Here is a 24,226-nt window from a genome sequence, read left to right on the forward strand (position 1 = left end):
AGCATTGTCTGACAGTCATGTAGAAAGTTAAAGTGTAGCAGAGAGGAGGGTGTGGTAGGAAACTTCAGAGGTCACCACACCATGAATGTCGGTGTTTTCATTGCTTATCTATTGAGTGTCTACACAGTGTCTGTAGTTAACTCAGTAAGCAACATTTCTACATGTACAACATGCTTTTCCAGTACTTTTTGTGGTGTAGAAAGAAAGAGGAAAAAAGTCTATTACAGGAATTGTCTGCCTGACAGGAAAAAAATGTTTGAAGGAGATTCTTTCTAAAATCCTTTTGAACCTCACCCTGTGAAGTGCCTTTACATTACACATGTATGTTGGAATATGGCGCTCTATGATTAATATCCACGTCGTATTACATTTGTTTGTGACACTTACATATGTCACCAAGTCTTTTCAGATAACTGCTGCAAAAATTCTATAATGAGAAGACAAAAATGACAACACAAAGCCTTAATAAATATATTTATTTTACTTATTTCTTCATTCAAACATTAACACACCATTTACTTAAAAAGATCCTGGAATGGAGAAAGGCAGTGAGATAATAATCAAATCTTTACACCATATAAAAATCCCTGGTAAGACTAATCCCTGAACATATTATAATAAAAGGTAGGTAAATGTAAAATATCATGATGTATCATTTATATAATGAAAAACACTGTGCTCACCGTGAGGCAGTTCAAGTGTGAAGGTGAGCTGAGCAGCTATAAAAACAAAATCAGATGCTGGCTGAATGAAAGCTCATTAAGAACATCATAACTGTGCCATCTTACCATAGTAACATCTGCCATAAAACTACAAAACACTTTAGATTCATTTTTCTAAACTGCTGCTAATAGAAGACAAGTCATTCAGGGACAGAGGAGATCAGCTGCAGTCAACTGAAATACTGTCTGCCTTTGTCACTGCATTGTGAGCAGTGTAGTGGTGCAGGAGATGTCTCCATGTTGTGCTGCACCTCAGCAGCTTCTGGTTGCCTTTGATAGAAGAGGTAGAAGGAAGAGAAAACATGTTGGCTTTGATATTACACCTGGATACCAATCAACTGCAACAGTTCATTTCCCTATTTCAGCCTAATTGAAAAATATCTTTAATTCAAATCAAGTGTCATCAACCCACATAGACGTGGGACTCGTGCTTGACTGAAAGGAGGGTATGGAGAGGTGTTACAGCTGCTTCCTATCTCTCTTAACCACAGAGAGCGTATTGGACCTTTCTTTCCATTGGGGCAGGTCTACAAAAAACTAATCAGCCTGCTGGTAAGCTTATGTTAGGCAGATATAATGCTGAGAAGCAACATAGAAGTTCATCAGAGACAATCTACAGACCCATGACACAGTTTTTTCATGAACAGAACTGCACAGAGGAACCAGGCAGCTCTCACAAACAGATTGTGATAGAAGGTGAGGAAGATGGGGGAGTTACTTCAACAACCAGGAGACCAAAACCTACTCCAACCCAGAACTTTTTACACTTTCTTTCCATTTAAACTTTAAACTAAATGTTGGTTCCATTGGCTGTTTGGCTTCAGTTTTTAAGACTCTTAAACCCTTGTTAGGGTTGGAAAAAATCCTGACTTGCCTTAGAACAGACCCTCTCACAACATCTACTGACTGAGTTGGACCATGTTCAACATCTCATTTCATTGTTTTGGCAGATTAAACTTTAATTAAGATTAAAAATTTAAAGCAAAGTCAAAGTAAAGCTGGACCAAGTGAGACTCTTGAATTGAAGACGGTGGAGGTAACCAGAGTAAAGGCGGTGCATCCTGAGGGAGTGGTGAATGTCTGACATTTTGACATAGAAGCAACAGAACCGGTGTTTTCATTATGGCTTCAATCCATGGACTGCTTTTGAGTTTGTGGCTTTATTGTCATGAGTCACTGGGACTCTTGATCTCACCTGCGTTCCCCACTGACATTTTAAAGTGAAGAAGCTGTCTCTCACTTAACACCCCAAATGTAAACATGAGTATTGTGACAGAGGAAAGGTCATATCCACTGGGGGACATTTCTGTCTGCACACTGACTAACAAACCCACATTTCTTCTATACCTTTAGTCTAATCTTTTAAATGGCTGTAACAGGGTGTGGCTGAACTCAGTACTGCAGCCCGAGTAACAAGTTTCTCATGTCAGCATGTAAAAGAAAAGTAGCCCAGCAGCTGTCTCACCTATGATGCACAGGCCCTCCTTGGCTCTAGTGATGGCCACATTGATCTGGTTGGGATCCCCAACAAATCCCACATGTTTTGACAACCAAGCGCGGGTGGGTTCACTCTCAATCTCTTTGCTTGGAAGGGAGCACACCGTTGATAAAATGACGTAACGCCATTCACTCCCTGAAACAAAAAAGCTTGTTTGAACTTGAGGATTTCTATTTTGTGAGACTGTTAGAAATAACTGGTGCTACTTCTAATTCCACCTTCAGCATGACTGAGCTGGACTTTGCAATTCTTTCATAACGGTAGCACAATTTTCCCAGTTATTCGCTCTGCAGCCACATTCTGGTCTTATATCAGATTAAAATGTTGTGCTTTGATGGACTTACTCTCAGTGAACGTCAACACACAAACCACTCACTGAAAACATTAAATAAGTTTAAACCAGAAAAGCTGTGTACCGCATACAGTCTGCTGTGGACACTAAAGTATGCTTAGAAGGGTCAGGAGGAGTCTACTCCGTTGATAAATGTGCTTGGCTTATTTCAGTTTTATTTCGGTCACATCAGTTTCATTGCTACACCACAGAGGGCCAGAACATGTCAAAAACTACCACAATGAGAGAGTGGAAAAAATCATCTTCCTCCCACTGAATGTTAAACACAAACCCATCTGATAAAAGTTTGCGAAAATGTTATTCAACACTACCAACTCAGGCGTAAATCTAAAAAAAACTAAAAAATATAGTGTATTACAAAGACTTGGCTGCAATTCCCCATTCATAAAGGCAAGGAAAGTGTTACCTTGGCTTTTTGTTATTGTTGTTACAGTGATTTGTCCCAAATTCCTCCTCTTCAGCTCATCTTTGATCTCTGATACTTGAGCGTTATAGGGTGAAAGAACCACAATACTTCCCTGATCCACTTTTGCTTTCTCCACCAGCATTTCAGCAATCTCTGCCTGCAAAAGAAACATGGCAATAATTAAAAAGACCAGCAATATTCTGACTATTGATCATGATAAGGGTAGCTTCCTCCCACCGTGCAAAAACAGGCATGTCAGGTAAACTGGTGACTCTAAACTGACCCTAGGAGTGAGTGTGAATGTGTGTGTGTGGTTGTGTGTTTCTGTGTGGCCCTGTGATGAACTGGCAACCTGCCCAGGGTGTACCCTGCCTCCCACCCCAGCTGGGACAGGCTCCAGCCCCCCTGCGACCCTGACTTGGACTAAGCGGGTATAGAAAATGGATGGGTGGATGGTTATGGTATAAGATGAGTTGCATTTATGAAATTCTAGAGCATAGGCTGAATAATGACCAAGCACACATTATGGCAGTGAAAACAACAGTCCATGTCCACACATTACGTCTTTCACTACCTACTGCAGTGTTTGCATCCACCCAAAGCTTACATCTGTATCCCTCAAATGACTCAGGTTCCTCCTAAACCGAAGAATCACGTGTTAGGCTGCCATATTCTGATTTGCTGTTAACCCTCCTTCATACACCAAGTCACTGATATCAAAAAACAGTTCTCCTCAGCACAGGGATAGCTCACTGGATTTTAGATAGAAATGAGCTTTTTCAGATTGCTGCCATCAAATTCAAGATGAGCTAATACATTTTCATGAAAAAATTAAATGTTTCACCTTCAAAAGTTGCTTTCTATCTCATATTGTGAAATAAATACTAAAATACTGTTTTATGAGATTTGCCAATCATTGCATCCTGTTCGTGTTTCTGTCTGACAGGGCGTCCCATCTTTTTGGAGTATGTATACGCCGTACCATTGTGCAGAGAAACCTCTCTCAGCCTTTTTATTGTTAAAGCTACCTTACAAAGCACAATGCCACATATTGAATCCAACTCAAGACAACCCTGAACTATTTTTCTGCCATAATTCAAACGTGAGCAGTAAAGTGTAAGTATGCAGCACAGTACCACTTTGTCTCTCTCCTTCACGTTGGCTTTGGAGTTGTTGTTTCCCTTGGCAGTCTTGACAACCAGAGAGACAGTGTCTCCCTTTACGTGTCCAAAGACCACCGGCATTGTCCTGTTTTCAACGCGAAGGACGCTGCTCGGCTGTTCCACACCAGTCTGAAGCATGCTGTCATAAAATTCTTCTGAAGGGAACTTGCAGATGTCCTCATGCTGTTAAGGTGTAACATAATAACATGTATATCATACAACATATGCTGAACTTGTAAATAAAGTGCATGTTAAATATTCTTACCATTCTGTACTGAGTGTCCAGCATCACAGCCCTGTTTCCATGGAGTTTATCATAGTAGCGCTCAAAAAGCGACCTATCCACTCCCAGTCTCCTCACATGCTCATTCCTAACAATGGGTTGTAACTGTTTGTGGTCGCCAATCAGAACAATCTGAACGGCAGAGAGTATACACAACATAAACATTACTCCAGACAGGATGGTTGAACAGAAATTGACCATTTCTGAATCCATGCATTGTAGAAACTATGGAATGTCGAGTTTATAAACCATCCTGCTACGGTAATACTTTAGTGGACAGATCTGGTGTCTGATCTGGCCTGAGAGTGGACCTAAAGGAAGTGGCGTTGGACACTCTCCAAAGCCATCTGAATTCTCCTTTCTTTGACAGAAACTTGGCTAATTGCTTTTCATCCCTACCGGGATTTAGACATTTCAAGTCACATTACATTTGATTATTGTTATTACTATTATCAAGGAGAATTATGACTTTCGAACACATTACAGGACAGCTGAGTGAAAACAAGGCACCTGCTCTGGTTTGTTGCAGACTAATGGGATCAGAGCCTGGGGTTCAGTGGCCATTGCACATTCATCAATGAGGATCTGCCGTGCGCTGATTGTGTGCCTCAGGCTGGGAGTAGAGGACTGTGTGCATGTGCACAGTATGACGTCATGATGCTTCAGCTCATGTGCTCGAGCTTCTCTGAGAAGCAGTTTGTATCTGTGAGGAAAAACATTTTATCAGAACTACATCATCATTCGCTCATGATCAATACTGTTGCTGTTTTTAAACTTAGGACTGAGTACTTGTTTAAATGACATTACATGGTTACAGGCCTGTATTTACAGTAAAGCAAGTAACTGTATTGACAAGACAGTCTCTTGAATAACTCTGTAACACTGCTCCATAACTTACTTCTCCACCTCTTGAGAAGTCAAGTCCTCTTTACGTTGAATTCGTTCATCAAACTTCCTTATTTTACCTGCACAGGGGTTTGGGTCCTCCCGCATGCGATGATGCAGAGTGATGCTCCTGCATCCATGAAAAACATTTCACATAGATGATTAAAATGACACATTTAAACATTGTTCTCATGAAAACATTCCTTCCATATATTAAAAGGCCTTAGATGTAACTGTACTGTTTTGCCTGGATTAGTACTGATGGATCTGTGAAAATGAGCTCCTCCTCCTCCCCTCCCCATCTGCAGCAGCTTGTTGGCTGACCCCTACCTGAGCTCTGGCTTGGAACGATCTTGACGGAGGGTCCTTGGGGAGAACTGCAGGACGCAGTCTGGATAAGGGTATTCAAGCATTTCTACTTGCTGGCTGTAGACCCTGAGGATTCTTAGACTCTCTTTAAACCTCATCAGGTACTCTGCATCACATTGTTTGAAAAAAATCTATGTAAATCAGATGAAGGAAATGTAAAAAAAAAATGCAGATGAAACATCAGCACGCCAAGTAACTTACCTGCTACAACATCAACAGACTTGTTGGAAGGACCACAGTAGAGAATCACTTCTTTTTTGTCCTTGTCCGTGTCCTTTGGGTCATCAAATTTCCTAAGCTTCTTGGCATTCATCTCAGCAAACCAGTACACTATGTACACACCCACCACTGTCTTCCCAGTTCCTATCAGGCAGATAAAGATTAATCAAGATAAACTTTTACTTAACCAATCTCTTGAGATTTAAAATCTTTCTTTGAAGAATGTCCTGACCAAGACAGACAACAGCTCAGACCAGCAATGTTTACAACAATGTGGACACATAGACAACAGATTCAATCAGAAGAGGTTGGCTCCTTGGTATAATTCACAGCTGCGTGCGTTAAAGCAGACTGCAAGAAAGCTGGAGAGACAGTGGCGTTCCTCTAATTTAGAAGAGTCTCAATTAGTCTGGAAAGATAGTTTAATAACGTATAAGAAAGCACTTCGTAAAGCTAGAACTGCTTATTATTCATTATTGATAGAAGAGAATAAGAATAATTCTTTTCAGCACTGTTGCCAGGCTGACAAAGAGTCCGAGCTCTGTTGAGCCATGTATTCCTTTAACTCTCAGCAGTGATGATTTCATGAGATTCTTCATCAATAAAATTGTTTCTATCAGAGAGAAGATTAATGGAATCCTTCCCACTATTATCCAACTCCTTCAGGAGGTTTTCCCCTTAATCAATAATTCCATATTGGATTTGATCAATCTGTATTTATTGACAGGATATGTACCTCAGACTTTTAAGGTTGCTGTAATTAAACCTTTACTTAAAAAACCTACTCTTGATTCAGAAATGTTGGCTAATTATCGACCTATATCCAATCTCCCTTTTTTGTCTAAAGTTCTTGAAAAAATAGTTGCAGCTCAACTTTGTGGTCATTTACATAGAAATAATCTGTTTGAAGAGTTTCAGTCAGGATTCAGAGTGCATCATAGCACAGAAACAGCACTGGTGAAAGTTACCAATGATCTCCTCTTAGCTTCTGATAGCGGACTTGTTTCTGTGCTTGTCCTGTTGGATATCAGTGCTGCATTTGATACGATCGATCACAGCATTCTGTTACAGAGACTTGAACATGTTATTGGGATTAAAGGAACTGCATTAGGCTGGTTTAAGTCATATTTATCTGATAGATTCCAGTTTGTTCTTGTTAATGAAGAATCTTCCTCACACGTTGAAGTAAGTCATGGAGTTCCTCAGGGTTCTGAACTTGGACCGATTCTTTTTACTTTATACATGCTTCCATTAGGTAATATTATCAGACAGCATGGCATAAACTTCCATTGTTATGCTGATGATACTCAGCTGTACTTATCTATGAAACCAGATGAAACCAATAGGTTGGTCAGACTACAAGCCTGTCTTGAAGACATAAAGACCTGGATGACTCAGAACTGTCTGCTTCTAAATTCAGACAAAACTGAAGTTGTTCTCTTTGGAGCTGAGCGCTTCAGGGAGAAATTGTCTAGTTATATAGTTACTCTAGATGGCATTTCCTTGGCTTCTAGTTCTACAGTGAGGAACCTTAGAGTTTTTTTTTTTTACCATAATTTATCATTTGACGCACATATAAAACTGGTTTCTAGGACTGCCTTCTTTCACCTTCGTAATATTGCTAAAATCAGGAACATCCTGTCTCAGGGTGATGCAGAGAAACTAGTTAATGCATTTGTTACTTCAAGATTGGACTACTGTAATTCCTTATTATTGGGTTGTCCCACATATTCTCTGAAAAGCCTCCAGCTGATCCAAAATTCTGCAGCCAGAGTTCTGATGAGAACTAACAGGATAGATCATGTTTCTCCAGTTTTAGCTTCTCTTCATTGGCTCCCTGTTAAATTCACAATAGAATTTAAGATTCTTCTCCTCACATATAAAGCTCTTAATGACCGAGCTCCATCATATCTTAAAGATCTCATTGTAAGATATTTTCCTAACAGAGCACTTCGCTCCCAAACTGCAGGTTTACTTGTAGTTCCCAGAGTTTCTAAAAGTAGAATGGGAGGCAGAGCCTTCAGTTATCAGGCCCCTTTCTTGTGGAATAAGCTGCCAGTAAATGTCCGGGAAGCAGACACCCTTTCCACTTTTAAGATTAGGCTTAAAACTTTCCTTTTTGATAAAGCTTATAGTTAGGGATGGCTCAGGTGATCCTGAAACAATGAATTGAATTCCAATTGGCTTGAATTGGACTATATTATTTAAGTGCCTTGAGATGACAATTGTTGTAATTTGGCGCTATACAAATAAAACTTACTTGAATTGAAACACATGCACACATCACATAAAATAAACAATAATGCCAACATAACGTCACAGAAAAAGGTAAGCTTTTTCTTACATATTACATGTTATATATTTCATAATATGTTCTTAGAATATTTTCTGACATAGTTTCCCTTTGGTAAAAATATTTTCTCTTTTCATTTTTCATATGGTCATGGCAGCAGTCATCACAAACAAGGACAGCAGTGATCAGTCATAACACCAAATGATTCTGCACAAAGCTTTTACGAAGTACACACAAACAGAGTTTCTGCTCTTACCAGGTGGTCCTTGTATGAGAGTGAAGGTATTATTCAGGGCGGTCACCAAAGCATGATTCTGACTGTCGTTAAGCTCTGGCAGTCCACCTGGAAGCTCTCTTCTGCTGATCTGCCATTTTAACATACTCCATTCTTCAACTGCGTATAAAGAACACAACTTAACGATTTTCTCACAAGTGGTGAAAATTTGTTGAATTTTTCATCAAACTTAACCAATTTGAAAAGTTGGTGAAACCTTTTTTTGGAATGCGCAGTCCCAGTGCTATTCTCTTAACAAGGTCACAGGCTGCTCCCAGGCTCAGAACTGCAGTTTCTTTCCGACTGTAGCAAAAGCATCAGAAACACACTCATTTTAAACTGAGAGAGAAAAAGGTCTGTTTACTCAGATGGAGGTCATCACAAACCAGTTGATTCAAACTAGAAGAAATTTAAGATCAAACTGAGTCAATATCAAACTCACATGTCAGGTAGGAGCTTTGGGATTATTTCTACTGTGAAACAAGTGTTTTTCTGAAAAACACAATCAGGGATGGTTTCCATTGGCAGGTGATTTACATAGAACTCCACTTTGCATCCAATATTTTCTTGTTCTTTCACTTTCCGTGTGACACCGTGAGCCACCCATGTGAACTCTCTCGGGTCCACTGGGGTGGAATGCTCCAGGGCAGAAGTCAACTTCAAACCTCTTTTCCGGATGCACAGGAAGCACTTTGCAAGGGTGCATTCAATGCACCATTGCTTGATCCACTCCTGAAGTATGAGGAAGCTTCCTGTTAGTGTGCCTCTCTGCTCTTGACTGAAGCTCACCTCCAGGTTCTCAATGATAATGCCTTCACTTTCGTCCACTGCATTGAAGGCAGACTCCATCTCACACAGTTGTTTCCAAATGTGCACATACTCCTCTGTGTCAACATAATCAGCCTTTGAAGGTTCATGTGCAAATTTAGAGAAGCATGTGATCGGGCTGTGGACATGGTCCACGCAAATCTCAAACTTTGGTCTGATGCGCAGCAACTGAATAGTTGGTATGTCAGTACATCTTTTCTCCTCTGATGTCATTTGGATCTGAAGGGTGTCACCTGGCTGCAGCTGAAGGATGATGTCAACCCAGTGCTCACTTTGTTCATCCTTTACCTCTTGCAGCTTAGAGGACCATGTGTTAGTCTGACAAAGAGGAGGCGTAGAGGGAGGTGGCAAAATAATCTGCTGCTCTGCAGTAGTGTCCAGCAAGACAGACTTTGCATGATCCAAATTTCCATTTTCAATTGCTTCACTTACAGTTTTCCATGTTGCCAGTGGAAGCTCAATACATGCAGCGCTGTCTGACATCATATTCAGCTGTTGGTGGATTGCCATAGAATCAGCGGCATATATCCGTCTTTTCCATTTGAGTGTGATACTGTGATTTACTTTGTCATAAAATGGTTGGTCCTCTAATTGTAAATCTTTGTACTTGACTAATACACTCACAGGAAAAATGTTCTTGTTAAAGGGAAATGACATGGCAAAGCTGTCTGCTTCCTGATCTGCACGAACAACAAATGCTAACTTTGAAGCACTTTGCTTTTTCATGCTTACTGCATAAGAGATCTGCTCAGCTTTTTGTTCATACTCTTTGGCCTTCTTGATGTTGCACTCAAACTGACTACACAAAGCTGTAATATCTCTTCGAGTGTATTGGACATCCCTGTTACATATGACAGAGTGTAGGAGTCTCTGCAAGATGATATCCATGTAGCGCCTTATGGGTGACGAGGCCTGCGTGTAAGCTGGTAAATTTAGAGAATAGTGGCCAATGTTTGCTTCACGCGAGGAGTTTGAACGGATAACAAAAGCTTTACTGGAGCAACGTCTGAAATGATCAATGACTGGCTGAAGCAGAGGGTGAATGTCATCTGCAGCCACCAGGTCCACCATTTTGTCTACGTCGCCTGCTCTGGCAGCTGACTGGATACCGTGCCACACTTCGGTGAGTATGCGGAAACTTTCATGGCTTGGGGTTTGTTCGATGTGGTCAACTTTGTGCCGCACATGAAAAGACAGTGGTATCAATTCTCCACATTTCTCCTTGAAATTTTCTATCTTCTCGGGATCTGGACTTTCCTGACAGCGGAGGGGGGTGTGGTACCTGGTATTTGGGGAACTGAGCAAAGTCTCTGATGCATGTCTGTTAAATAACACACTCATTTCTTCAATCATCAGATGGGCTTTGCGCCTCCCAGGCAATCTGTCATCATCAGTCTGTGAATAAGCCCAGTCCAAAAGTCTAGTCCTCCTTTGAGCTTTTGCAAAATGATAGGCCACTGTGACACAGTCTTCTACTGTATCCAAACTGGATCTCTCTCTATATCTTTCAGAGATGATGTCCTCTGCCTCTTCATATGATAGCTGCCTGTTTGAGTTGATCAGGGAAAGCTGAAATATGGGCTCTCCTTCAATCTTGCCTGTGTCCTTTGGCACTTTGAACATAAGTGAAACCACCCTGCGATCCTGACCCGGCAGAAGACTGAAGTGTCCAGTGCTCAGTTTTTTAGGGAACATATGAGTGGGTTCTTCTCCTTTGCCATAGTATGTACAACCACGTTCTTCTGCATTCATATCTAATCTACTACCTGGCATCACAAAACTCGCCACATCTGAAATATGGATTCCCAACACATAATGGTCTCCAATATCCCTGATGCTGATGGCATCATCCAGATCTTTGGATCCTGCTGGATCAACAGTGAAAGTGATTGCCGCTCGTTCATCCTGTCTGTTTGTACCATCTTCATCTGACAAGGAGAGATCATCGGTTTCAAATGTGGTGGCAGCAACTCCAAATTCTTCTTTTAGCAGCCAAAGCCTGTCACCTGAAGGTCCTATTTTTGGGAGAATACCTGTGACATTCCCCAAAGGATGGAAACAATGTTCTTTCCAGTCAATGACTTGCACTACAAATATACAGTCTCTCACTTTTTTCAGAGGCTCTAGTGTTGCGACTGCCCAGTATCCATCACTTTGCTCCCACACTGGAATGAAGTTACGTCTGTTTTTCTTGATCAGTATGCATATTTTGGACACACTTCCTTTCATGGGTATCATCATCCTTTTCAAAACACCTCTTGTGGTATCTTTTTTTCTCTTGCTGTGATCTTCATTCTCAAGAAAGCATACAAGTTCCTGGCCAGGATCTGCTCTCCTGATGATGCTAACCACCCTTGCTGTTTGTTCTATCTTTGCAGTTTGTACGACCACTTCATCTCCAGTGGATGCCTTGCCCATGTTTGCTAATCCCTGGATTCTTACATGTCTGGTGGAGCCATGAAATGGAACGAAATAACCTCTGTTATACCACTCCCTGACAAACTTTCCTCGCTTGTACATCTCTGGTTGTTTATCACATAGGTCCAAAAGATCTTTTTGAACATCAGTTACTTTGTACATCTGGTGACTCTGGTCTTCACCTTCCACACTGTCCTCATCTGAACTATATTCTGTTCTGAGCTGTTCATATTCATCTCTCAGCTCCTGAAGAATTGCATCACTGATGGTGTCTCTCTTATCCACATCATGAGCCTTTTGAAACCTTGCAGTTTCCATAACATCTTTTTCAAAGAAATCTTTGATGTAATGCTGTGGTACAACACTCTTATTGCTGATGCAGTGGTCTATGAAGCTCTTCCAGATGCCCAAGCATTTCCCAAAGCAACAGAGGGCGGCAGCATCTCCAACTACAACCACCTGAGACTGAGCTCTTGTCATAGCAGTGTTTAACACTCGGGCATCGTTGAACAGCGGCAGACCAGGCAGGTGCGACACTTTGAGGCTGTCACGTGTTTGCACAGCTGTTATTATCACTGCCCTGAACTCTTTGCCTGTCAACACAGTAGGAAAGTTTTCATTATGTAAAATGATAGTGATATATAAGACACAGTCAGACATTATACAGTTAGAGTCTAGTCTTCCTTTATGTCTAACATAATGGATACTGATGCAAGAATGCTTGAGGTGAGATTAAAATTACCTTGCACATTTGCAAGAGTTTCAACGTTGATTTCAGACAGGCTTTTGCTCGAAAGCGCTGTTCTTATTTGCCGAACCTGTGAACCATAACAAACAACAGTGATCATTAAATCGTTATAAGTCTGACAATACTAACAATGACTTAAAAAACATTCATGCTGAAAAGGTAAGGCAGGATTCACAGGAATGCCATGTGCTACGGTGGGCGTCCCTGGGCTTCGGAATTGCAGCCACAGTCAGTCACATGTGATGTGATCGGCTAGAAGTTTTTGGAACTTTACATCACAAGTAACACTATCAAAGCGCTAAAGTGGCCCACAGTTCAGTTTGGTTATGCACAACATGACTCCAGTCAATGACTGAGAGGTGAGGGCTCTTAAGTCTGATATGCATACCAGGGAATGGTACCTTACTTTGTCATTATGCAATGAAATGCTTTTCTTTAAGTTTTTATATTGTATGATTAGGGATGAGAATTGTTAAGAATTTAGCAATTCCGGTTACATTATCGATATTGCTTATCGATTAAGTTTCTTATTGGTTAATTTATCGATTCTCATCCAGTTGTATAAAATACGAAGCGTGCACATGATGTCATCGTGCAAATGTGTCAGATGTCAGCAGAACCTGTAAACGAGATCATTAGGCAGGCGGATTAACGATTCCACGGAATCAAACTACTGGGAGCAGGTTCTCTTCGAGAACCATTTCTCGATTCCCATCCCTAAGTATGATAGTCAAAACAGAAAAGTGTTCACCTGAGAACCCTCTGACAGAATACAGATGGATGACTGGACCTTGGGCCCCCAGGTCGATGGCCACTGTTTGAGAATATCTTTCACTGCTTCAACCACAGCAGTAACCTCTTGTTTGTTATACCAAGACATAGACACTCTGTCCAGGAGACATTCTCCTCTGACGTGATGGAATTTCAGAGCATGACCATTTGAGGGAGCTGGAATATCTCCAGTAGCGCTGATGACATCATTTTTACCTACGTAGAAATAGGTGGAGACAAATTCCACAATTTCTTTGGTAGAGCGATAATTCTCACTGAAAATGACTCTGCTGTTCTGGGCAGCGTTACACTTTTGGCCTTGATAGTAGTGGAACAAGCGTGTAAGGATTGTGCGATCTGAACGGTGGTGTTCGTCCACTGAAAAAAGCTGGGGTCCCATTTGCATGTGATCTCCAGCTAAGACAACTCGAGTGTTTGGCCCAGCAAGACCAAGAGCCAACAAAGCTTCACATTCTAGCATCTGAGAGGCTTCATCAATGAGAATGTGGGTGAAGTACCCCTCTGCAAGCTTTAAATCGTGAAAATGTCTCGCCATTGATGTGGTTGTTATGACTATGTTGTGGTCATCCAGGGTGGCTTTTGTAGGTGGCAGAAAATTCTGTTTATCCTCTGAAAGAAAACAGTATTTCAAAGTGATCTCATCTGTGGCAGACAATGCACTCCCTTGTTTGTTCGCCTTTATTCGAACTGGCCTCAGTCCATCTTGTTTCTTGCTGATGATTGGATGGAAGTGATCTCTGACATACAGATCTGCAGAACTGAAAGATAGGAAAATGACACACGCTGGTGTGAAGTGAAAACTTATTTCAACAGTACAGACTGAAGCAAAAAAGTTAGCCAACTACAACACTTAGAACAAATAAAAGTGCCTGTAGTGCCCTGTGCATGCCAACAGTGCCAGTAGTTCATCGCTCCAATTCTTCGAATCTAAGACTAAAGATAAAATTAAACAATGAAACATCAAAGGTCAGGATGTGACTACTTCATGTTTCCTTGTCCTTTTTCCAATTGTTTTTTAAACACACTTCCTAAAGCTTTTTCTGTCCTCATCCCCTTTTTTGAAGCACTTGAAATCAAGGGCATAAGTTTGCATAGGGGCCATAGGGACAAGTCACAACCAAAGTTTGGGAAAGACAGAGTTGTTCCTACCAATATTTTTGATATTCTAACAACACTTTTTTTACATAATGCATTAAATATAATATTTTTCACAAACTCATTCATAGTAGTAAGAATTTGTAGAGAACAATTTTTCCGACGTGCTGTCTCGTCGCAATGTTCAGTTTAAGTCGTAGTTTATGCTTCAACGTCATTTCGACGACGTAGCTACGATGTCGATGTGGACCCCTCCGCCGTAGCCCGACGTGAGGTCCGCTGAGAACGTAATTTCCAGCAGTTGACTTTTCTTAATGACTGTATACGGCGAAGAACCTTGTTGACATACTCCTCCATAACGCTGACGCTGTCGACGCAACGTCTTCATTCAGCATTCGAAGTTCTGCCTCGAGGGAACAAGTTGCTCTTCAGTTCACCATGCCGGTGTTCCGTCGAGCCGCGTTTCCCCGTCAGATATGGTTTCCCCTGCATCTCTTCGCCGCTCCGCGCTGCACACGCGGCAAAGAGCACGCGTGCCTGTTCAGCGCTCGTAACCAGCGAAACGTGCTTGCGCGCTAGACAACTACAGACACCGTGAAAGCTAAAACAACGTCTTTCAGTGTAGTTGTCGTACTTTTTTGCACTTGCTCTGTCATCCAAAACATTCAAACACATACATATATATTCATATAGGCTATTTTTATATATAGCCTTCATATGTGTGTATATACGATAGATAGATAGATAGATAGATAGATAGATAGATAGATAGATAGATAGATAGATAGATAGATAGATAGATAGATAGATAGATAGATAGATAGATAGATAGATAGATAGATAGATAGATAGATAGATAGATAGATAGATAGATAGATAGATAGATGGCCTGAGGACTTGTTTCTGTCCTTGTCCTGTTGGATCTCAGTGCTGCATTTGATACGATCGATCACAGCATTCTGTTACAGAGACTTGAACATGTTATTGGGATTAAAGGAACTGCATTAGGCTGGTTTAAGTCATATTTATCTGATAGATTCCAGTTTGTTCTTGTAAATGAAGAATCTTCCTCACACGTTGAAGTAAGTCATGGAGTTCCTCAGGGTTCTGTGCTTGGACCGATTATTTTTACTTTATACATTTTAGGTAACATTATCAGACAGCATGGCATAAATTTCCATTGTTATGCTGATGATACTCAGCTGTAATTATCTATGAAACCAGATGAAACCAATAGGTTGGTCAGACTGTCTTAAAGACATAAAGACCTGGATGACTCAGAACTGTCTGCTTTTAAATTCAGACAAAACTGAAGTTGTTCTCTTTGGACCTGAGCACTTCAGGGAGAAATTGTCTAGTTATATAGTTACTCTAGATGGTATTTCCTTGGCTTCTAGTTCTACAGTGAGGAACCTTGGAGTTATTTTTGACCAGAATTTATCATTTGACGCACATATAAAACTGGTTTCTAGGACTGCCTTCTTTCACCTTCGTAATATTGCTAAAATCAGGAACATCCTGTCTCAGGGTGATGCAGAGAAACTAGTTCATGCATTTGTTACTTCAAGATTGGACTACTGTAATTCCTTATTATTGGGCTGTCCCACATATTCTCTGAAAAGCCTCCAGCTGATCCAAAATGCTGCAGCCAGAGTTCTGATGAGAACTAACAGGAGAGATCATGTTTCTCCAGTTTTAGCTTCTCTTCATTGGCTCCCTGTTAAATTCACAATAGAATTTAAGATTCTTCTCCTCACATATAAAGCTCTTAATGACCGAGCTCCATCATATCTTAAAGATCTAATTGTAAGGTATTTTCCTAACAGAGCACTTTGCTCCCAAACTGCAGGTTTACTTGTTGTTCCCAGAGTTTCTAAAAGTAGAATGGGAGGTAGAGCCTTCAGTTATCAGGCCCCTCTCTTGTGGAATAAGCTGCCAGTAAATGTCCAGGAAGCAGACACCCTTTCCACTTTTAAGATTAGGCTTAAAACTTTCCTTTTCGACAAAGCTTATAGTTAGGGATGGCTCAGGTAATCCTGAAACATCCCATAGTTAAGCTGCTATAGGCTTAGACTGCTGGGGTACCTCATCTGTCACACCTTTCCTCACTTTGCTCTCTTTTTTCCCCCTGTTTAATTTCACAATTGATTTTATTTACATGTGACATTATTGTGGTTATTAACGTATGTTTCCCTGTTCCAACAGATATCCTTTGAATGGCGTTATGGTGTTTTTCCCCCCTCTTTTCCCTCTTTTCTGTCTTCTCAAACCCCAGCTGGTCGAGGCGGATGGCCACCCTTCCTGGTTCTGGTTCTGCCAGAGGTTTCTTCCTGTTAAAAGGGAGTCGTTCCTTTCCACAGTCGCCACAGGCACGCTCAGGACTCTATATGAGTTAATTGGATTATGATTACAATGAATTGAATTCCAATTGGCTTGAATTGGACTATATTACTTAAGTGCCTTGAGATGACAATTGTTGTAATCTGGCGCTATATAAATGAAATTGAATTGAATTGAATAAGTAAGATCATTGAAAAAGCGGTTTTTCTAATTACTTTTTAACACAAAATAACTGCTATGATACCTTCCAGTCAGGCTTTAGACAGCACCACAGCACTGAGACTGCTCTGACCAAAGTGTTTAATGACATACGTCTGAATACAGACAGTGGAAAAATGTCAGTCTTAGTTTTACTGGATCTCAGTGCTGCCTTTGATACAGTTGACCACAATATATTACTCAAACAACTGGAGAACTGGGCTGGTCTTTCCGGAACTGTACTAAACTGGTTCAAAACATACTTAGAGAACAGGAAGTACTTTGTGTCAATAGGTAACTTTACATCTGAGCAGACAAGAATCACATGTGGAGTTCCCCAAGGTTCCATCCTGGGACCTCTTCTGTTTAACATCTACATGCTCCCACTGGCACAGATTATAAAAAACAACCAAATAAACTACCATAGCTATGCAGATGACACACAGATGTATATAACAATGTCACCAGGAGACAGAGGGCCTGTACAGGCCCTTGGAAAATGCATTGAGGAGATTAATGACTGGATGTGCCACAACTTCCTCCAGCTAAACAAAAACAAAACTGAGGTAATTGTCTTTGGAGCCAAAGATAAACGATTGAAAGTCACCACAGAGCTTCAATCTATAAATCTAAAAACGACCAACCAGGCCAGAAATCTGGGTGTAGTGATGGACTCAGACCTAAATTTGGACAAACACATTAAGGCAATAACAAAGTCAGCCTACTATCACCTTAAGAATATATCAAGGTTAAAAGATCTGATGTCTCAGTAGGACCTGGAAAAACTAGTCCATACATTCATCTTTAGTAGGCTTGATTATTGTAATAGCATCTTTACAGGTCTGCCTAAAAAGTCAGTTAGACAACTGCAGCTCATCCAGAACTCAGCTGCTCGAGTCCTCACTAAGACCAAAAAAGTGGAGCACATCAGTCCAGCTCTGAGGTCTTTACTCTGGCTGCCGGTCCATCAGAGGATAGACTTTAAAGTTCTGATGCTGGTCTATAAAGCTCTGAATGGTCAAGGACCAAAATACATCAATGACCTCCTGACCCACTATGAACCTTCCAGACCCCTCAGGTCATCTGGATCCAGTTTTTTGTCAGTTCCCAGAGTCAAAACCAGACATGGAGAAGCTGCATTCAGCTTCTATGCTCCACATGTCTGGAACAAACTCCCAGAAAGCCTCAGATCAGCTGAAACACTCAGTGTATTTAAGTCCAGGTTGAAGACACACCTATTTTCAGCTGCATTTGAATAAGCTTGAGTTTCAAAACGGAATCATGTTTTAACTATTGATTTTATCTTTCATATATATAATTTTTTCTGATTTTATCTATTGTTCTTATTTCCTTCTTTTGTTTAAATTTTAAATCATGCTTTTTATTTCTTCTGTTTTAATGTCTCTGTGAAGCACTTTGAATCACCTTGTTGTTGAATTGTGCTATACAAATAAACTTGCCTTGCCTTGCCTTGCCTTGCCTTGCCTTGCCTTGCCTTGCCTTGCCTTGCCTTGCCTTGCCTTGCCTTGCGAGCAGATACAGATATTCACTTGACTCCTCTGCGTTGGTCTTGTGATATGCTGGCAACCTGTCCAGGGTATACCCCACCTCTCGCCCAGAGACAGCTGGGATAGGCTACCCCAGGCTAAGTTACAGTTTCTAGCGCTAATGCTAACTGACATTCGTGCGCTACTGAATGAGCTTCATATTTTTCCTCAACTGAGTGAGCTTAATAGCTTTATTATTATGACCTTTCTGTGTGGAGTTTCTCCCTGTGTATGCGTGGGTTCTCTCTGGGTACTGCGGCTTCCTCCCACCGTCCAAAAACATGCATGTTAGATTAACTGGGTTCTCTAAATTGTCCGTAGGAGTGAGTGTGAGCGTGTGTGGTTGTTTGTCTCTGTGTGTCTCTGTGATGGACTGGCGACCTGTCCAGAGTGTACCCCGCCTCTCGCCCGATGACTGCTACGATAGGTTCTAGCCCCCCTGCGACCCGACTGACGGATTGAGCGAGTATAAAAAATAGATGGATGGATGGATGTTAATGCACACCATGTAACTTCAGCTGAAGGTGTGTCTGTGTGTGATACAAAGAGAAAACTAAAAAAAAAACAACCACCTCTGAATCTGGCACTGTTGGTACATGCCCACACGGATCAATATTTCAACAAGTATAATTTGAATTGTATGTATTACCTGTTGGTGTGGGTGCAAATCAGCACTTTGTTGGGAGGGTACTGACAAAGCTCTCTGGCTGCTGTAGCAAGGGTCAAAGTCTTCCCAGTCCCAAAAGGTCCATAAATGAGGAGAGGTGCCACAAACTTCTTCCCGTCACAGTTCCCCATGATAAATTCAACTGCTGACTTCTGCTTTGTGTTCAGATCACAGGTAACATTGCTGACAGGAACGCCACAGTTTCTAAGGTCTGGCAGAACTCTGCTTGTGTCAGGAAGGAGGTCTACAGCTTTGTGCATGCTGCAGAAGCTGTAGCGATCCAACTGAAACTGCACTTCCATTTGATACGATTTATTGCTTTTGAGTGCAAGATCAGAGCAGCATTGTTTAGACAGCAGCAAATACATTTGGTTTTTGCTGGTTTTGTGAGGCAGGATGCTGGCTTCATAGACCTTGGAGTTTGGATGACTTGAATTTAAAGGGGCTATCAGGCCTGACCGAATGCTGCGTTTCAGTACCTGTCCCTCGGGGCTGTCCACTGTGAGGTTACAGGGAATTTGGACAGCACAGAATAGTTGTCCTCGGGGAGATGGTGTACTATTCAACATATCCATTGTCATTATTTCTCCACAAATATTCAGCCTGAAGCAAAGAAGGAAGAAAAAGCTTTTTAGTAAATAGAGGCAAATCAAAACATATACAAAATAACTGATAATAAACAGCATATTACTGTGAGACGATCTGGTCCTCTGCTTGCTCCTCATCGTACAGGAACTGATGCATCTTTTCTTTGTAGTTCTCATTGGTCAGAGGTGTTTGTTTGTTGTGGGAGGACCTGTGCACTAAACTAATCTGTGGAGGCTTGTACTTCTTCAACATCTCCTCCTGTTCTTCTGTCCTGGATGAACACGGGATTACAATTCTGTTCCCTCTGTGCCAGCGCGCTGCAACCTGAAATGTGGCTCCTTGATTAGCGCTGGGTTGTTCTCTGTCATCAACTGGCAGCTGGCCTACTCTTACTTTGAGTTTCTTCAAGAGCACGGGTCTCATGTCAAAGTCCAGTACGACCCACTGTTCGTAGAGGCCTGGGTGGACGGATGTAAAGGTCACAGTGATGGAGTAGGCCATGTCTCTGCTGAGAAACTGTTGACCTGACGCGTAAACACATGGAACGGAACTGTTGTCACCAAGGCTGAACAAAGCTCCGGGTTCTTGTTTCAGCAGCGCCACGTGCACAAGCTCTCTCTGTACAAACACATGGTGGCAGTTAAATGTATATTGAGACCATTTTAACCTCCCTGGAACATGAAAAATGCTTTTCTTTACACTGTCATGGACATAAACAGCTTCTCACACTGAATGTGCCACATGAAGTTAAGATGTCTGATGCTTAAAACATGTAAGCCAGTTTGTAATGAGGAGAGCTCTAAACTACAGGTGGGATTTAAAGGATTACACGTGTTGTCCCCCACCATCCACAGAGTAGATCATGCTGCTCTGCTTTACCTGTAACTGTTATCACACAGCACAATGAGCATTTTCCATGCAAAGATCATTCCCTTCATACAGTCTGAACACAATCTCATGCGTGTCCCAAAAGCATTTCCTATACATGCATTTCTTCAGTTCATGAGCTTTCCCTCACACAGCCCTGCAAACTGTTTATCTCTGACATGACTCTCGATCAAGTTCAAATCAATGAAAGTCTTCTTGGAGAAACAAAGTGTGTTTGTGACGTTTGACAACTAATCAGCATCAGCTACACTTTATGAGCTACATAAAAGTTCATTTCTGGTGACTCATTGGAATCACCGAAATATAGATTCTGTCTCTCAGCTGTAATATATGCTCCCCACTGCTGCTGCACATTTAGATTACACGTCTCAAGCTTGTGCTGTGGGCAGTGAGCTATGTCCAGAACCACCAAGACAGAAATAAATGTTCCCAATATGTAGAGATTTGGGGGTTAGAGAGACACCTTGTTCTGTTTCTCCGACACTGGTGCAGTTACAAATGTTATTCTGAATCAAGTTTTTTCCTGGAATGAAATATCCAAAGTGAATTACTTTGATCTGTTTTTTTTGTCAGTTGATGTGAGTGTGCACGTTCACAGGCTGTGAGCATCTGACTTCACACAGTCCAAGAAAGAAACCTCCCTGCTGTTTTGAAACGTTCAAACCAAAAAATGTACCTCTGTCTCAACTAGGAAGTTCCATTTCAGCGTTGCACTGGTCCCATCGCGCTCTACTGTTAAATCTTCATCACAGGAGACGCTGACGTCATCAACTTGTTCTGATATCTGTTTGAATTCAATGTAAATTGATCAGTGCTCAAATGATGCCAGATGAGTGTTTCTGGTGATCCAATGAGGCCTCCTTATCTTCACAGGTATACCAAACAAGGCAAAACCACGACACATCAGAGAGAGGATGAATGAAATTCTGACTCTGACTGCACGTCAAAGTTTTCTTTTGATAAATCTTCAAAAAGCCCGGGAGTGTGTGTGTGATAAAAGCTGCGGGAGCATCATACTTACAATGTACACTTCATTACTGCTGTTTCTGTACTCGTCCAGCAGCCTCTGGTTGTAGCACATGAGACCCTGAGCTTCGATGCTGCATCTGATCTCTCTCTCCTCTGCAGCACGCATCATCCACTCCTGCAGCTCCTCCTCAGAATGAGCTTTTGGACAGTTGTTGCCATACTCACAGGTTTGTGGTCTAGGATGAAAATGTCAATTTAACAGTGAAGTGGGAGGCTTACATAATGAACGGGGTTCATTCTCTACACACCTCTGGAGACCCTCTAAGAAGACTAAAAGATTTCAGACATACCAAACAAGTTTAAATACAGATATTCCCTTTTGCTGTGTGCATTCTGTGTGTCATAATTAAAGAGAACCAAATGATGTCTGACTGAATTGTTCTGACTATAACTTTCATGTCACATCAACATCAAACCAATACATGGAGAAGATGCTTGCTATCCTTGAGATGGAGGACATCCCCTGTTAGCATTAGCAGAATTAGTTAATGGTAGAGCGCTCACTTGGCATGCGAGAGGTAGTGGGATCGGTGCCCACATTTCTCTACTGCACTTTATCTTTCTGCACTTCCCTCTATGCCTGCACTCTATCTCTACGCTGTCACCTCTGACAGAGTCGGACTGGTGGTTTCCTTTGATGTGAGCTGTAATGTTACATCCTCATTTGTAAGTCGCTTTGCATAAAAGTGTCTGCTAAATCCATAGACATAAACATAGAATTATGACTGACCGCTTCTTAAACTGCACTCAGGTGGTCTGAATACAGCTAAATTCCCTGTTAGTGTGCCTCTGATGACCTGCTCATCTTCCCATTTAGCAGATTTCAACACAAGGCCCACTCATAAGAATTGCTGACAATTACAAAACCTCTTTTGCCTCTTCTTTGGAATGCAGCAGAAACAGAGGGAGAGTGGCAGTAGACCCTGCATGAACCTACAGTAAGGTGAAGGTAGTGGAGCTGTTTACCTGTCGCACAGCCAGAACTCGGCCCGCCGGTTGTGTGGAGGCTGGCGTCCTCTCCACCTGGTGGTGGTGTCCTGGGAGAGTAGCTGGGCGTGTTCTAATGAGGAGCAGTGCTTGTAGAAACTCTCTGGAGAGAACAGCACCAGGAAGCAAACTTTACAGAACATGGTGACCTGACTGGGTGTGGTCTGCTGCTGTCGGCTCTGCTGCAGGAGGTGAGGCCGAACAGGAAGCCCACTGTGCTCTGCTTTCCACACGACCATTTCCACCTCGCTCTGGGCGGCCTGGCAGTGGCCTGCCTGGTGCCAGCAGGGCTTGCCTTGCCTGACATGACTGCAGTACTTAAACTGACAATTTTGGGGAAGGGGGCGGACTTGGCTGTAGATGTGCTTGGTGTTGTTCTCTGATAGATGATAAACTAAGACTGGGTCCCATCTGTGTGCTGCATCTGCAGAGCAGGTGTCATTCCACCTTTTCACTGTTAGTTTTTGGGGACGCTCATGAAAGCAGTCTTTGCAGAGCTCAATGAATTCACCAGAAAGCTGCTGGAGTATGCTTTCAGCTGCTCGTTCTGGTGTCAAAACAGCTTCTGACTCAGTTATACGTCTGATTAACGCAGCTTTATCTATTTTGTTCTCTCTAATATAGTTCCATATAGCGGCCTCTTCTGAGCTTTTGGCGTAAGTGCATCCCTGACCCAGGTTGTGTTTTGTACATCCTGAGTCCTCCACAAAGTAATCGCACACTTTGTAAAGGACATTTTGACCAAGGTTTCCACCAGTGGGCCGTTCAGAGATTTGCCTCCACTGGTTCAAGCCTTTGCTTTTGGCTAAAAGCAGATTTCTACCACACTGATGTATAACTATCTGAACGTTGTATGTTATTTCCTTCACCTTGACAGAGCATAATTCACACACAGCCTTCAGATCTAGCTGTGCAAAGAGCAGAGGTTCATCCCCATTGGGCTGCTCAGCTCCTCTCTCAGACTCGGCAACTAGATTACGGAGACTCTGGTCGTTCAGTCCGTGTTGCTTTTCAAACATCCACACAGCAGCTTCCTCGTTGCTTCTAGCAAAGGTGCAGCGGTTCTTGTGCTCTGTACAACCATAGCCCTCCTTGAAGAACCAACAAACCTCATAGTGACTTGGGATTGGAAATGTCGGCCGTCTGGAAACAGGCCTCCATTTGCTGCCACTTTTGGCCTTACAGAGCAGCACTGTGCGCTCACACTGATGCTGAAAAGATGTTAAGGTATAAGTAGTTTCTTTCTCCTTGACGGAGCACTGAGAACAGCCAAGTTTGAGGTCATGTGTTGATAACAGAGGAGACAGTTTGGAACCACCTGCTGACATTGTGAAACATTCATAATGCTTGGCCCGTCCGGCTTTGGTTCAGATTGTCTGAAAAAAGAAGAAAAGCAGCAGAGATTACAGCGAGCGATGAATCTTTCATTGTAAAGAGGAGTCAACAGTCAGCCAGGTGAACAGCAGCAACCCTCGGCATCCATCCCGCTCTGTCTGCTGGTAGTTAACCTACTGATCCAACATTGGCCTCCAAAACAGCCTGGACTCATTTTGGAGAATCTGAGGGAAACTTTGCCATCCAGCAGATCACCACAGAGCCCACACAGAGCCCACTGTTGACCAATGTCATCTCAGACC

At 42.0% G+C, this 24,226-nt stretch overlaps 1 protein-coding gene across 2 annotated transcripts; it reads right to left on the reverse strand.

The window, feature by feature from the left end:
• Nucleotides 1-470: 470 nt before the first annotated feature.
• On the reverse strand, nt 471-23,965 carry LOC140303996 (3'-5' exoribonuclease HELZ2-like). Of its 2 annotated transcripts, XM_072383013.1 has the most exons (19): nt 22,569-23,965; nt 21,595-21,778; nt 21,250-21,357; nt 19,789-20,303; nt 19,080-19,700; nt 13,210-14,008; nt 12,453-12,528; nt 8,907-12,303; nt 8,682-8,767; nt 8,447-8,584; nt 5,880-6,041; nt 5,640-5,784; nt 5,323-5,439; nt 4,935-5,127; nt 4,407-4,556; nt 4,115-4,324; nt 2,979-3,135; nt 2,188-2,355; nt 471-992 (listed from the first exon to the last, which is right to left on the reverse strand). In XM_072383013.1, the coding sequence occupies exons 1-19, from the start codon at nt 23,915-23,917 to the stop codon at nt 883-885; spliced, it is 8,685 nt and encodes a 2,894-aa protein (XP_072239114.1). In that variant the 5' UTR covers nt 23,918-23,965; the 3' UTR covers nt 471-882. The 2 variants fall into 2 exon arrangements, with proteins under 2 accessions (XP_072239114.1, XP_072239115.1); XM_072383014.1 differs by lacking the exons at nt 8,682-8,767; nt 8,907-12,303.
• Nucleotides 23,966-24,226: the final 261 nt, after the last annotated feature.

This window comes from Leuresthes tenuis, unplaced genomic scaffold (assembly GCF_036924035.1).
Source record: "Leuresthes tenuis unplaced genomic scaffold, fLeuTen1.0.hap1 SCAF_3, whole genome shotgun sequence".
Lineage (NCBI taxonomy): Eukaryota > Metazoa > Chordata > Actinopteri > Atheriniformes > Atherinopsidae > Leuresthes > Leuresthes tenuis.